We start from the raw sequence: 14661 nt of genomic DNA, 5'->3' as shown, positions 1-14661 counted from the left end.
TTATAGATAATGCTTCCAATATCTCCAGTCATGTACAATCCCATGACTCTGCCTCAAATGAATCAATTCGGATCACAACTTTATGGTGTAAGCGACTTGAAGTTTACGAAACTACTAGAAAAAAACCCCTTTTCAATAATTAGTCTCTAATATATATGTATAATTGTTAGTTATAACCTCCGATATTAATTCTATATCAACTCCTATTCATTTAAAAAAAAGTTTTTATTAATTCATAAACATTGCTTTCTCTTTTATTTAATGTATGTTTTAAAAATATTGATTAATATAATATAAGATTGATTTGAAATAACATTTTGCAGCTTAAAGGAAAATTTACTTTAAATCAATGAAAGAAGGTAAAATAATGTGTTGGTTAAAATTAATAAAAACTTTTTTCTGAGTATTTCATTATGCGTGTTATCATTAATAATTAAAACGGAAACTAGATATCCCGAATTACTATGCATTGCGTATAATAATAAATATATCCTTTATTATATAGATTTAATGAATAGCTCTTACATGTAGATTTTATTTTCATAACCTTTAGGTATATAAAAAAGTATATGAATTTTCTATCAATAGTGTCGTAATTCCTCCCTATTACAATTAATATAATAATTGGATTCAAAAATTTATCAACATTTATATTAGATTTTATATAAGATTTTCAATCCACTAGAGTATCTGTTTTTTTTTAACAATAAAAAAGAACCTGCACAACCTACCTCACATCTTTTGTTTCTCGTGTGAATGAATTCAATTATTTTCAAATCGGAGCATGCTTCCTGTGCTACGGTAGTAATAAAAGATAAAGCTTATTCATTGAACTGTATGGAGAATTTAGAAGATATATTGAAACATATATATATATATATTACTGAAGTTAGAAAATCCAAAAAAATTTGATAAATTAATCTATTGATATAAAAATAATTTACAAATATTTTTTTAGACAATACCAAATCAGTATGGTGCTGGCCAAATAAATCAGTACAATACACAACAGCTTTATGGGCAACAACAGCAACAACAATATCAATCTGATAACATGTCAGATGGACAAAGACCATCGAGTGCAACTAGTATACGAAGAAATAGCAGAATTTTAAGTCCTCAGGACAGACCAAACATCGGTGGTATAAATCAAACGCTTAACGACAGGTAAATAATTTCTATTAATTTATTATTAATTCAATTTTTCATTAATGAAAATGAAAGAGAAAAAAAAATCTAAAAATAACTATTATTTTAAATTTCAGGTTAGATCATTATAAAAGGCCACCGAGTAGAGACAGTTCTGTGGATCGATATGCCAGAGCTCACTCTAGGTTGACGGGGTCTAGACAAGCATCTGTTGATAAAATGGCATCTCCGCCACCTCAGGATATTCCTGACAGGTGACAATTATGCAATTATACAATATCTACTGATAATAAAGTGCATGACTCAAAACTGATAAAGAAATAAGGAAACTATATCTTACAACATGCGAATTTTCTTACAACTCGTGTTTTTACAATATTATTTCAAACTAGATTTATACAGATAAAAAAAAACAATTTTTTTTTTCAAACGTCAAACATTTAGTAACTATAAATAATTAACAATTTATTATTCATAAAATCGACAATCAAATTTAATTAAAAAATAAAATATAGAATTTTGTTTTCTTTTTATGCGAACCAGAAAAAAATTAGTTTTTTTTATTTATTTGAAAATCAAAGAAAAATTATCCTTAATTTTTTTTACTTAAAATCAGAGTTTGGAATTTAAAATTAACTCAATTAGATTATACAAAAAAAAAAATTACAAGCAAATTTTTTTTTTCCGTCTTCCGGCCCTGCGTTAAATTAATCAATAAATACATTAATCGAGACTATATATATAAAGAAAATAATCTTGAATTTCGTGAGAGATATTTTTAGAAATATTCACGACGCAGATATATAAGAAAAACGAGAGGGAAAAATATTGGATCTATTTTTATAAGGAAAAAAAAAAGGAAATCGTCCCACAGGACTTAATTAAAGTGCATGATGGTTTCATTTTTTAGATCGATAAGAGGCCCCAGCGTGGCCAGAGCTGGAACGCCTCTAAACGGATCGGTGATCGGAAATGGCGCTGCGACACCTACAACCGCAACACCAACTTCCGGTCATTTTGAAGGAGCGCTACTGAGGAATCGAAGTCTAGGACAAGATATCCTGCCAAGTCCTGGACAACCTAAAAGAACAGAGAGCTTATATGTCACTCCTGCTCGAGGATCAGTTCCTTCCGGCGGAAGTGGTGGAGGTGTTGCGATCAAGGTGAGTCCAGTTTACATATTATTCTCCATTTCTCTCTCTCTCTCTTTTTCTCTCTCATATTGCCTTTACCTTCTCACAATCATTGCCATACGATCATATTATACTATATACTTGTATTATATCACACAAACTCCTAATAAAGGATCCAGTAACAAAAAATCTTCTCGGATCTTATTTCTGCAATTTAAAATTTCAATCTGATTTCTTCGCATCTTAAAGAAAATAAATTCTTTTTCAAAAATTTTCAATTTATTATAGAGAATTTAAATTAGTTTTCTTGTTAGTTTAAAAAATTGGAATATATTTTAATAATCTATATCTCGTCATAATAATATTACGTCGTAATATGTATGAACAAATATAAAATTATCGACAAAATATATTCTCAGTTGATAAATTTATATCATAAGGATATGTATATTATATATTTTGATGTAATATATGTCGAAATACTATCAATTTCTTCTCATTCTATGTTTAAGACTGACAAGAGGAAATAAATCGAATTTTTATTTATTCAATTTATTAAAATATATTCAAACAAATTATATTTAATTGATTTAATATTTAATATTATTTAATTTATCAATATTATCAATATTTATTATTATTAATATTTAAATTCTTATATTTAAAAATTGTGTAAAAGTATAATAATATTAATTTATAATTCGTATAAGTAAATAAATAAATAAATTAATTAATTGTAAATTTTAGAATAATCTCAATTTTCTTAATCAATTAATTAAAAAAAATTAATTTTAATTTCTCATGAACGATTTTTTCTATATTATAATCTATTCTTTTAATAATTACCACTTTTTCTTTTATAATATAGGTATTGAATTATTGTAAAAATATTATTGTAATATTAATTAGAATATAATATTTAATATTGCCTTAATTTGATTTCAAAGGCAAAGAAATCTATTAAAAATTAAAAATTTTGTAGAAATAAAAAAAAATACCTATTTAAATTATTTAAAATGATTTGTTCAATTTAAAAAATTCTCAAGTTTTTTTTCACTAATTATTTATAATTACACTACTAAACATGAAAAAGATATGAAGAAAACAGATTTTCAAGAACACTTTTGACATACATAGAAACCTTCAGTTCGTAAAATATAGTAAAAGTGATATACAAAGATAACTTTTTAATTCAATGTTAGATAGAGTGAAAATTAAATTAGTCTTAAATTTAGAGACATTACTAATTAGATTTTTAGATAGACTAGAAGTTGATATAGAGTTTTTCAGTATCTTCTACACTTTAAAAGGGTGCTCAAACTGAAGGTCGACTTAATTACCTTAAAATAAAAAAAAAAAAAAAAAAAAAAACGAAAAATTAAAAAATTTCTGATCTTTACATAACACAGAAATTTTTTTAACTATATGTACAAATTTGTCAAAAATATTTTTTTCATAAATAAATATATTTTTTACATTAATATCCATTATTTTTTAATTAATTAAATTAATAAAATGACTTATTAATATTAATTAATTAAGTAAATGTAGTTTTTACTTTATAAGGAATGATTAATAATTATTTATTTATAATACTTAAAATTCTATTATTTTTATCAACATTATTGAATAAAAAATAAAAATTGCTATTTATCTAAATTATTATTTTTTTGAAATAAATACAAAATTCTATTCTGTTTTATAATTTTTTTTCTATAATCTTTTATACTATATTATACCGTGAGACGGGATTATTTCGCTCATTGCGGCTAAATTCGCTCACCAAGTTATCTGCTTCAAATTATCTTTAAACTAAATTTTGATACTTCTATGAAGAAATTCAATATTTTAACTTGCAATAAGAGTATTAAATTTTATTTTAATGCTATCTTGAAGCAAATAACTTGGTGAACAAATTTATCCACAATGAAAGAAATAACTCCATCTTACGGTATTGATTATCATATAAGAATGCGATTGAAGTTAATTATAGGTATTATTTATTAATAAAATGTCAGAAAATTATTATCGATCGACAAAGTTTGTGCACCCTAAAAAAAAATTAGATTTTGGAATAAATATATAGAAGTATATAGAAACATGTGTTAAATAAAAGAAAAAATATCGATCTTAAAGATATAAAGTTTTTTTTAAAAAAGTTTCGAGTCAGATTAAATTAATAAAGAAAATAAAAAAAAATTCCAATTCGTGAAATTTTAACTGTATAAATTTTATTTTAGTCTCAATGCCTTATTGCATAAGGACTGAAGAGAAAATTCCAGCTTACATTTATATAACCCATACGATTGTATTCCTAAATCCACTTTATTTATCTGTATACCACCCATTTTTCTAAACCCATCTGTCCAAAAAAAAAGAAAAAAAAAAAAAAAAAATTTCTCTGACTTTCTGTAACTGTGTGGCGTTTTTGTGCTGTGTTCTGTGCATGCCAACCCAGGACGCAAGCCGGACGGTCCCCGCCTTCGCCGCAACAGCAAAGGGCCGCGCAACCCTATAAAGTATAAGTATCACAAAAAAGCAAAAATACATCGATATGTGAATCGACGAGCTTACTAGAGCGATTCAAGCCTTAAAGAAAGGTTTCATCCTCTCTTAAAAAAAAAAAACTTTCTGTCCTGCTACAAATACTCGCTGTGTTATTGTTGCACTGTTCATTTTTTTTATATATATATATTATCAAGGGAGTATATTTCGCACACAAAATTATCTCTCCATTCTCACTCAAATATCCAGAAATATCATTATTTCTTCTCTCAAAAAATGTATGCCTACTTGATTCACGAATTTCTTTTTCCCACACATACTCTCACACTTATATACTAAATACAAACACAGGGAAATATTTTCTAAAATAAATGCAAGATTCATTTAATTCTTAGATTACAATACAAAATCCGTCCTAAATAAAAAGTTATGCTATTTAATAATAATAATAAAAAAAAATAACTAAACTAGTAAAATTAAGTAAATAAACATTTTTTAGAGTTTATTAATTAATAGAAAAAGTAGATAACGTCCATAGTTTGAATATATATATAATATGATTATTAATAATAAAAAAAGAAACAAGTGAATCAACTGTGCATATCATTTTCTTTCACTATAATTTTTTGGACCATGATGTTCTATAGGTGGAGATATTTAACTGCTGATCTGATGAGTATATCTTTCTTTATAAATATACACCCAGGCGTATACGTTTTTTCGCGCATAAATATATTATAATTTTTATCGAGCGATAAATCCTCGGCAAGTGATTATTTTTCTATGAAATAAAAAATATATATTCTTCTCAAAAAAAAAAAAAAAAAGAATTTAGAATCAATGGGGAGTTATCGCTCGCGAAAATTGCTTTCATATGTCAATCGATGCAAATGCTTTGTACGAACTATTTTTGTTTTCCAATTGAACGATCAATGTTATCAAATTTCAATGTTATCGGGGAAAATTAGTATATATGACTATATACTATAAGCACGATTCTAAATGATTCAAGCTATCTAAAGATTCGTGCCTCCAGCGATCAAGAAATGATCTGACTAAAGAAGATCTATATATATAATAGTTCAAATGATCCTAATACGTGAGAGATAACGGAAGAGACTACTACCATATGATAAAACAATAAAATGCTCCAAAAAAAGTAATTAAGATTCAACAAGTTTTAATTTGAAATTACCTTTATATAGAAATCAATTGAAATTAAAATTTTCATTTTCAAATGAGAAATTATAATTTTTCTTATAAGAAATTTTGTTTCTCTTTTCGATTATAACACATTATATACCTATAGAGATGAAATATGAATTTTTTAAACTCAATTAAAATAATTTTTCAATTATTTAAAATAAACATTTTTTTCAATTATTATTTTTAAATTTTCTTCAATTTCAATATTTTTGAGAGCATTGTACGGTTCCTTATATATGCAGAAAAGTAACAGATGCCATCCAATTTATTTCTCTCAATAAGTCATTAATGATATTTTTCAAGTTCTGAAAGTTTTAATTGAACGAAATTTTTTATCCACAGTATTTAGAGAAAAATTACTTTTACGTAGATATATTGAAGATAAATCTCGGATAATAAATAATTGTAATTAGACAAATTTCTTTTTAATTAAAAAGAAACAAAATTAAACATTTATAATAATTGATGTTAAATGTATAGGACGCATGATTATGTTCTAAAAATCATTAGTCATAATTTACATTTTATCGAATTTTATTTGTCCCAATTAGTTTTGAGCCGAATTTTAATTTGTTCGAAATAGCATTTGGCATAATTTTCATCAATCCGATTTTCTATATGACAGAATTTTTATATAACGGAAAATTCAACTCACAGAATTTTAATTTCTTCGAATTTTTATTTGTCAGAATTTTTATTTGCTCGAATTTTCATTTAACATAATCGGCATTTTAAAGAATTTTTATTGGGTAGAATTTCATTGAATAGAATTTTCATTTAGATGAATTTTCATTTATTCGAATTATTATTTGATATAATTTCCATATAATCGATTTTTCATACTACAAAATTTTTACTTAACCGACAAATCATTTAATAGAATTTCTAATTGATAGAATTTTCATTTGTCCGAATTTTCAAATGGCCGAACAAACAATCGACAGAAAGATTTCGGCGCGATTTTTAAAATCAACCAATCAAAAATTATTCATAAAATTGTGATTGGTTGATTTTAAAAATCGCGCCGAAATTTTTCTGTCGATTGTTTGTTCGGCCATTTGAAAATTCGGACAAATGAAAATTCTATAAATTAGAAATTCTATTAAATGATTTGTCGGTTAAGTAAAAATTTTGTAGTATGAAAAATCGATTATGTGGAAATTATATCAAATAATAATTCGAACAAATGAAAATTCATCTAAATAAAAATTCTGACAAATAAAAATTCGAAGAAATAAAAATTCTGTGAGTTGAATTTTCCGTTATATAAAAATTCTGCCATATAGAAAATCGGATTGATGAAAATTATGCCAAATGCTATTTCGAACAAATTCAAATTCGTCTCAAAACTAATTAGGACAAATAAAATTCGATAAAATGTAAATTATGACTAATGATTTTTAGAACATAATCATGCGTCCCAAATGTATGATAAGCATAATATTAATATGGGTTCACTTTATCTAAAAAATATTTTCTAAAACTTGACTTTGAAAATAACAAATATTCGCATTTAAAAGTTTGATGATGAAACAGAGTATTTAATTTTTAATATTTTTTTTTGTTTTCGTTTTGATAGAATAATTTTAATGATCAACTGATAAGACTTTTTAAAAAATTTCTTGTGGAAAATAAAAAACACTTTTATTCGAAAAAAATTTAAAAATTGAATTTAATTACAAAAAATAAAAGTATATAGAATAAGAAAAAATATTTAGAAAATATTTGTTTAAAAAAGTGTATCCTATTCTATTATAATTATTTTGATAAAACATTTTTTTTTTTTTTAAATAAAGTTTAAATTCAAAATAAAGCAAAGTAAATTGAAAAAAATTATTAACGTGAAAGTATAAATATTTCATTTAACGTTCGAAACTTGACTAAAATTCATTAATGTACCTCAAATATAATAATTATATGCGCATTTACATGAATGCATATAAAAGTCTCACAAATGGGACAAGGTAATGTTAAAAATCGCACATAAGTTTTTAGGATTGTGCATGTAAACACAAAAAAAAGTGAAGAAAAGTACATTAGTGCACTACTTGTATAAAATGGTATATGCGTACTCTTATATAGTAAATTACATGCAAAGATGAATGAATGTTCGATGAATCTCGTTCGATATATATAAAAACAGAAAATATAGAGAAAAAGTGAACGGTAAGGTTGTATTCGATGTGGAGGCGGGGACCAGTTTTTTTTGAACTTTTTCTACTTTTTTTACCCTTACACTCCTTATTCCGACCTCTTACCCAGATATATTTGACCTTGTCCTTTTAGAGCTTTAATCCAGATAATTATATTAATGTTTTATTCATATATTAAATTATGACCAGAGAAATTACGTTAGATTTTCTTAATAATATTTTTAGCACTTATTTGAGTCTATTAATTGGTGATATATAATATTATAAATATCAATCCTGATAATATTTTTTGTTTTTTATTAAAAAAAAATCAAATGCAAATGATCCTTGTGCTTTCGAATGAAAACCGCGTCTTCCACCTCCACACCGCTTTCCTATTTGTCAGAGATTACATTATTTTTCTAACGCATGATCCTACAAATTAACGCTATTATATATATTGTATATTGTATAGTCTTTACATTTAACCTTGTTGATTCCCCAGGCTCGAATTAAACTTTTATTTATATTTTATAATTGTTCACATAATGTCATGTTTGTATTTGTGAATGTCTTTAATTGTCAAGAAAAAGAGAATAAAAAACCTACACTTTAATCATGTTAAAAATTATGAAAATATTCTCTAACAAAAAAGAAAAAAAAAGAATTAAAATGTGATATATAAAAAAAATTAAACAAAAAGGAAAGAAACAGTTTAAATTAAAAATTAATTTAAATCACTGGAAATGTAATTAAAAATCTAAATAAAATTAATCATAAAATATCGCGAATAATTTTCATTGCAACAAATCGTTTGAATGAACCGTTTAAAAAAAATGTTTAAATAAATCATTTAAATAAGTTAATTAAATAAATAATTTTAAGAAATATGCACAAATTATTTTTCAATAAATTGTTCTGCATTGTAAAAAAATCCTTATAAACCAAAAGTACCTTTTTAAGTTTATCGAAAATCATTTTGCCAATGTTTCTTAAAAAAAAATCTTTCTAAAAAAAAAAATAGTTTTAAGATTTATAAATTTTTAACTATTTTCAAAATCGACTGTATTTAACTCACCGCACGGAGAGAAGGGCGTAGTAGATCTTACTACTATCTCAGTTAAATCTACTAAACAGTATCGTTCATTTTGGACGGACTAAACATTCAGTTAAATGAACGATACTGTTTAGTAAAAAAATTTACACGATTATCGATAGAAAAAAATTTACCGACAGAAACGAAATGTAGAAATCTGATTGGTTGTCCGCAATCTGGTTAATTGTGGACAACCAATCAGATTTGTGAATTTTTATTCTGTCGGTAAATTTTTTTGTGTGTCAGAACTATAGTAGTCCCTCTGACTACGCTGTTTAGTAGAATCTGGACTAAACGTGTTTAGTAGAATAGACTAAATCTCTTCTCTCCGTGCGGTTTGCGAGACGAGCAAATGATTATGTCCGTGCCTTTATGAATGAAGGATATAGGTACCTAAAACATAAAGAAGAAAAAAAAAAGTGAAAATATTAAAAATCATAAAGAAAATTGAATAAGAAAACAAATAATATGAATCGGGTGTAATTAATCCGCGCCTGAGTACTTAACACTTATTTTCAAGCATAATATATAATTATTTCAATTGACTTTATATAAACAACAGGGCATCAAATCATTATCAGTTTCATAAATCTTAAAAAATTCTCAATTATAAAAGATAAAGTATATACTTAATTATTATTATGTAAAACTAGCAATTATGTAAAAAATTATACTTTAATAAGATAATTAATTTTTACTGTAATAATGCACTATTAGCAATTAATTAATAGAAAATTCTAAAATATTAACCAGAATATATGATGAGTATATTTATCATTAAAACTGTATCGTCAATGCATAAAAAAAAAAAAAAATTCTGTCTAATAAAATACACAATTTTGATTCGATGTCCTGCTAATGGTGTCTTACATTCTATACATATATTTAATAAGTGCATAATATAAACATTAAATATACATAAATATATTTTATGTACAGCTTTATTCATGTTGCGCCTTTGTAATAGGTACCTTTAACTATGGAAATTGTGAGAAAATTATATTGTAAAGTATATATATCTATTATATGTATATACTGCGTAACAATATAATATAATATATATAAAATGTTTACATGTAATACACTAACAAAAATTCTACAGGGACATTTATCGGATTTATTAACAATCGATAACAACTATGCCTCAAGAAAAAAAAATGTGTTATGCTACGTTGTTATAACAATAGCAACGTACGTTTTAAGTACCTACATGTGTAATAAGCACTGTCTAAAAATACTGAAAACCTCATCTTCCAAATAAGACATTTTATTTAATGAAAATAATAATAAAAAAACAGCCTTATAATTTATGACGATGAAGTTTGCAATGTGAACAAAAAAAAAAAAAAAACAAAAATTTTTTTTAATAAAAAATCTTTAATTTTTGTCTGAAAAATATTTTATGCCAACGTTTATTGATCAATAAATTTTGAAAAATATTTTTTCAGACAAATTCTATAATAATAATAATAATTGATCATAAATACGAGTTGATAACTTCACCGCTATATGAATTTATTTAATAATTCAGTTATATTCTGTACTTACAAATGTAGAGTGTACAAATATGAAATCGGATTATAATTTTGTAATACATTTTACTCGTAAAATTAATTAACAATATTTAATTATTATTATATTTAATTACTAATACTACTAATAAAACTCAAAAATTAAAATTTAAAACAAATTTAGTTGGATTGTGATAAATGAAAAATGTTATAAATAAAACCATTTCCAGTGTGAACTCTGTAACTATATATACATATATATATAGATAATCCTAAACCAAATACGAGTACCTAAAACTTATTTAGGATCAGAACTCTCTATTGAATAAATTCGTAACTATAATATTCGTAAAGTGTTGTTAAAAAGATTTTTTTTTTTAAATACAAAACATTTGAGCACAAAGTATACCAGATTTATCCTTTTGCAGATTAATAATTATTAATATAATAATATATAATATTATAGTTTTAATTTATTGCATGAAAAATATTTTTGAAAATTCGCTAAAATCAAAGTCTAGGACTGATAATTATTTTGCGATATTTTTTAGCAAAATTATAAGTGAATTTAGTAAACTTAATTATAAACTTTAGCTAATTTAGCTGCCCCCATAGAAAATCTTTTTTCCAAGAGTTAAAAACTTGTTCTTTACCATTTAAAAACCAAAAAGAAAAATGTCGAATTAAAATCGATATAAAATTGAGTTTTCTATTTTGTACGTTGTATATTTTTAAATTACATTTTTATATGTATTTTGCCATTTTTGAGATGTGTTTTATGGTATTTTTGAATGTTGAGATATATTATGATTTACAAGGACATGTGATAAATGTCTCTTTATTTCTAAAAAAAAAACTTATATAAGAAATTATAAAAGAAATTATAAAAAACGAACACGTGTGATGCATAATCGCCTTAATTCAATGGGTGTCTACTGCTTTTATACTGAGCGAAAGCACAACTTTAAAGTTTTGCAAAGAGAAAGCTTTATAAAAGTATTGTATATATTAATATGTAAATTTTTTCAGATATGCCCAAATGATGAAAAACATGAAATGAAAGATTCTTTAATTTTTAAATTTACATTTTTTATATTAAGAAAAAGAACTTAATTTCAAAACGAAATCAGATTTAACTATTTGATAATAAAACAATCTTTTATTTAAATTTATTTTATTTTTTTTTGGTAAGACTGCCAAATATATATTTTTTTTAAACTATATAAATGGAAACGAGGGAATCAATAAAAGAAACTCGAGAGATATGTAATATTATGTACAAAGAAAAAAAAAAAAAAAAAAAAGAAAAACGACACAAAATAATTAGTTTAATTTTCACGTAATTCGTCAAAAATAATATCTGTTAACAGTTTCATAATAACAGTACAAGTAATATTATATAAACTTATATTCAAGAAAAAAAGAGTCGACAAATTTTACAAGTAAATTGAAAACTATTTTTTTTCGAATTCTTATATATTATTAAAAACGCCCAAGTGATTATGCGAAAAAGAACGATAAAGTGCCAAGTTTCGTATATATGAAATGTCTTTCTTCGCGTATTTAATGAAACATATACACATTAAAACCAGTTTAAGGAGGATGTAGCAAATAATATGAGTCATTTGGCTTTGGTTTATTTTCTATACGGGAAAAAAATTACTTGCATTATACTCTATATATAGAAAAATATATATGAATAATTTTCATTAATTTCTATATAGTAAAACCGAGGAAGTTAGATCAGTAAAATTTAAAAACTAGAAAAGTTAATAAACTAAAAAAATAGGAGGCTTTAATCTCATTGATATAATAATCATGAAATAGATAGTAATTTAGTAATAATTTTTCTCTTTGATGAAAATATTTTTTAAAAAAAGCAGTCTTAACAAATACTATTACAAATGTTGTTCAGTATATTTTTAAACATAGATAATTTAAAGAGATTTAATTAAAAAAAGTAAAATCTTCATTGCGTACAAAACAATGCAATTTTTAATAATCATATTGTTTTTATTTTCATTTTTCCAAACTACATATTTCAAATATAAAAAAAAATTTATTGTTGTTAAAAATAACTTAAAAGAAACCACTGTTATTTGTGATTTAATATTTTATAGAAAAAACAAATAACTACATTTTTTCAAAAAAGACAAAATTTTAACATACAATTCGTTATTATAAAAATTTTTCATAATAACTAAATGAAATTTATTAAACAAAAGAAATTAATACAATAACTAAATTAATGCTGATTATTAATATTTTTAAATTATGATTTGTTATTATGAAAATATTATTATTATATGATTAAATATTAATGAGACTCATTTTCTTTGGTATAAGCTATATTTTCCTACAATCGTAATGTGATGAACAACCTTCATCTCCTCTTTCATTAACCTACTTTCTTGAAAATTTATCAACAAACTATAAAAAAAAAACAAAAAATTCCTAAATTTTTACTTCGATCATTTATCAAAGTGAGCCATAAATGTCGTACAAATTAATCACATGCAATGTAATTAATAGAAATAATAAAAATATATATATGAAGTGATGCGTGTCGACGTTGATTTAATGTATAATGGATGTATGTTTCTAGTGGAAATAAATTATGCAGAACAAATGTACAATTCACTGTTAAAAAAAAATCTATATACTCTGAACTTAAATCAGTATGTTTATGTTACGTCGCGCAATAAATAACTTTATTCACGAATATTTGACAGAAAATTATTATTATTAATAAAAATTGCCTATATATAATCGTTAATTTTTTTAAAGATTTAAAATCTAAATACCGTAAAAATGATTTTTATACGCTTTTTGGATTTGAGCACTTTTTAAAATTCAATTTTAATTTTTGTATTCAAATTTATTAGAAAAAGTAGTAGCAAAATTTTCTTTTATTTTATGTGTAGTGCATGAATATGTAAAATTAATTTAAAAACTTTTTTTTTTATAAATAATAAACATTTTTTTGTTACAATGAAACATTGACTATACAAATAAAAAAAAAAATTTCTCTTTCATAAAACTGGATCAAAAATAATGGACCATTTTTTTTATATACAAAAATAATGCAAAGTTAATTCAACTTTACATTTTTGTTTTTTTAAATAATAAACAAAATAAATTTTTAATTGAAAAATAATTCAATAAAAATGTGATTAATTTTATTTTTAACATTCTGCAAATATGTTTCCCAGTGCAATTTTTTATTAGTCTCATATTTATTTTACATAATTCTCATCTGAACAACAATATAATATAATAATGATTTTTAATTTAAATGATTAAAAAAAAAAAGAAAAGAAAACCTACATATGACGGACACGTGCTTTATTTTTTTTTAATTTAATATCCCTCAAAGAAATATATTACCATTTAAATTTTACGAAACAATGTTCATTTGTAAATGTTCAATAGTGTCTCGTGCCAAGAGTAGTCGAAATGGAAGGCCACCGAAATACAGGAGAGTATTTTCTAGTAAAGATAATAAACATACAAAACGTATATTGAATAAGCTCACTTGCAAAAGATAAAGATTGATCTCGTCTTTTGTCTGAAAATATTCAACGATTGTTTTTCCAATTTCAATTCTTAAATCATTATTAAAAAATTTTTTTTAAAAATACTTTGACAACAAATTTTAATTTCCCTATATTATTAATATGATTATAATAGTTATATAACAGTCAAAATTCTACTTTTATTCAAAATTATTTAAAAAAAAAAACCCGGAAGTATTAACAAATCATTTACATTCTTTAGAAACAAACCCAATTTTTTACCTTCAAAATCATCTAAAAATACAAAGCAATACATCACAGTGTCCTCTGGCCTATTTTTAAACGAATCGAACAGCACAAAAAATATTTAGAAACATTATTTTTCCCCTATTTTTTTTTTTTTTTTTTTTATTT

At 23.7% G+C, this 14661-nt stretch overlaps 1 protein-coding gene and 1 long non-coding RNA gene across 3 annotated transcripts in view; one reads left to right on the top strand and one right to left on the bottom strand.

Annotated features, from left to right (window-relative positions):
- Positions 1 to 5283, top strand: part of LOC127286916 (junctophilin-1-like) — a 65441-nt gene extending 60158 nt beyond the window's left edge. Inside the window, exons 7-11 of one of the 2 annotated variants that reach the window (XM_051313560.1) lie at positions 7 to 87; positions 959 to 1167; positions 1266 to 1403; positions 2060 to 2312; positions 4741 to 5283. In XM_051313560.1, coding sequence (XP_051169517.1) covers positions 7 to 87; positions 959 to 1167; positions 1266 to 1403; positions 2060 to 2312; positions 4741 to 4800 — 741 coding nt within the window. In that variant the 3' untranslated portion in view covers positions 4801 to 5283. The remainder of the gene's footprint in view (positions 1 to 6; positions 88 to 958; positions 1168 to 1265; positions 1404 to 2059; positions 2313 to 4740) is intronic. The other variant, XM_051313561.1, reaches the window with a different exon arrangement.
- Positions 1 to 14661, bottom strand: part of LOC127286961 (uncharacterized) — a 49760-nt gene that overhangs the window by 7785 nt on the left and 27314 nt on the right. The gene's annotated exons all lie outside the window — the stretch shown is intronic.

The sequence above is a fragment of the Leptopilina boulardi genome, unplaced genomic scaffold, assembly GCF_019393585.1.
Source record: "Leptopilina boulardi isolate dan_hultmark-lab unplaced genomic scaffold, ZJU_Lbou_2.1 LbouV2_366, whole genome shotgun sequence".
In the NCBI taxonomy this organism is placed as follows: domain Eukaryota; kingdom Metazoa; phylum Arthropoda; class Insecta; order Hymenoptera; family Figitidae; genus Leptopilina; species Leptopilina boulardi.
The sequence above is the reverse complement of the archived record's forward strand: the minus strand, read 5'-3'. Positions and strand labels throughout refer to the sequence as shown.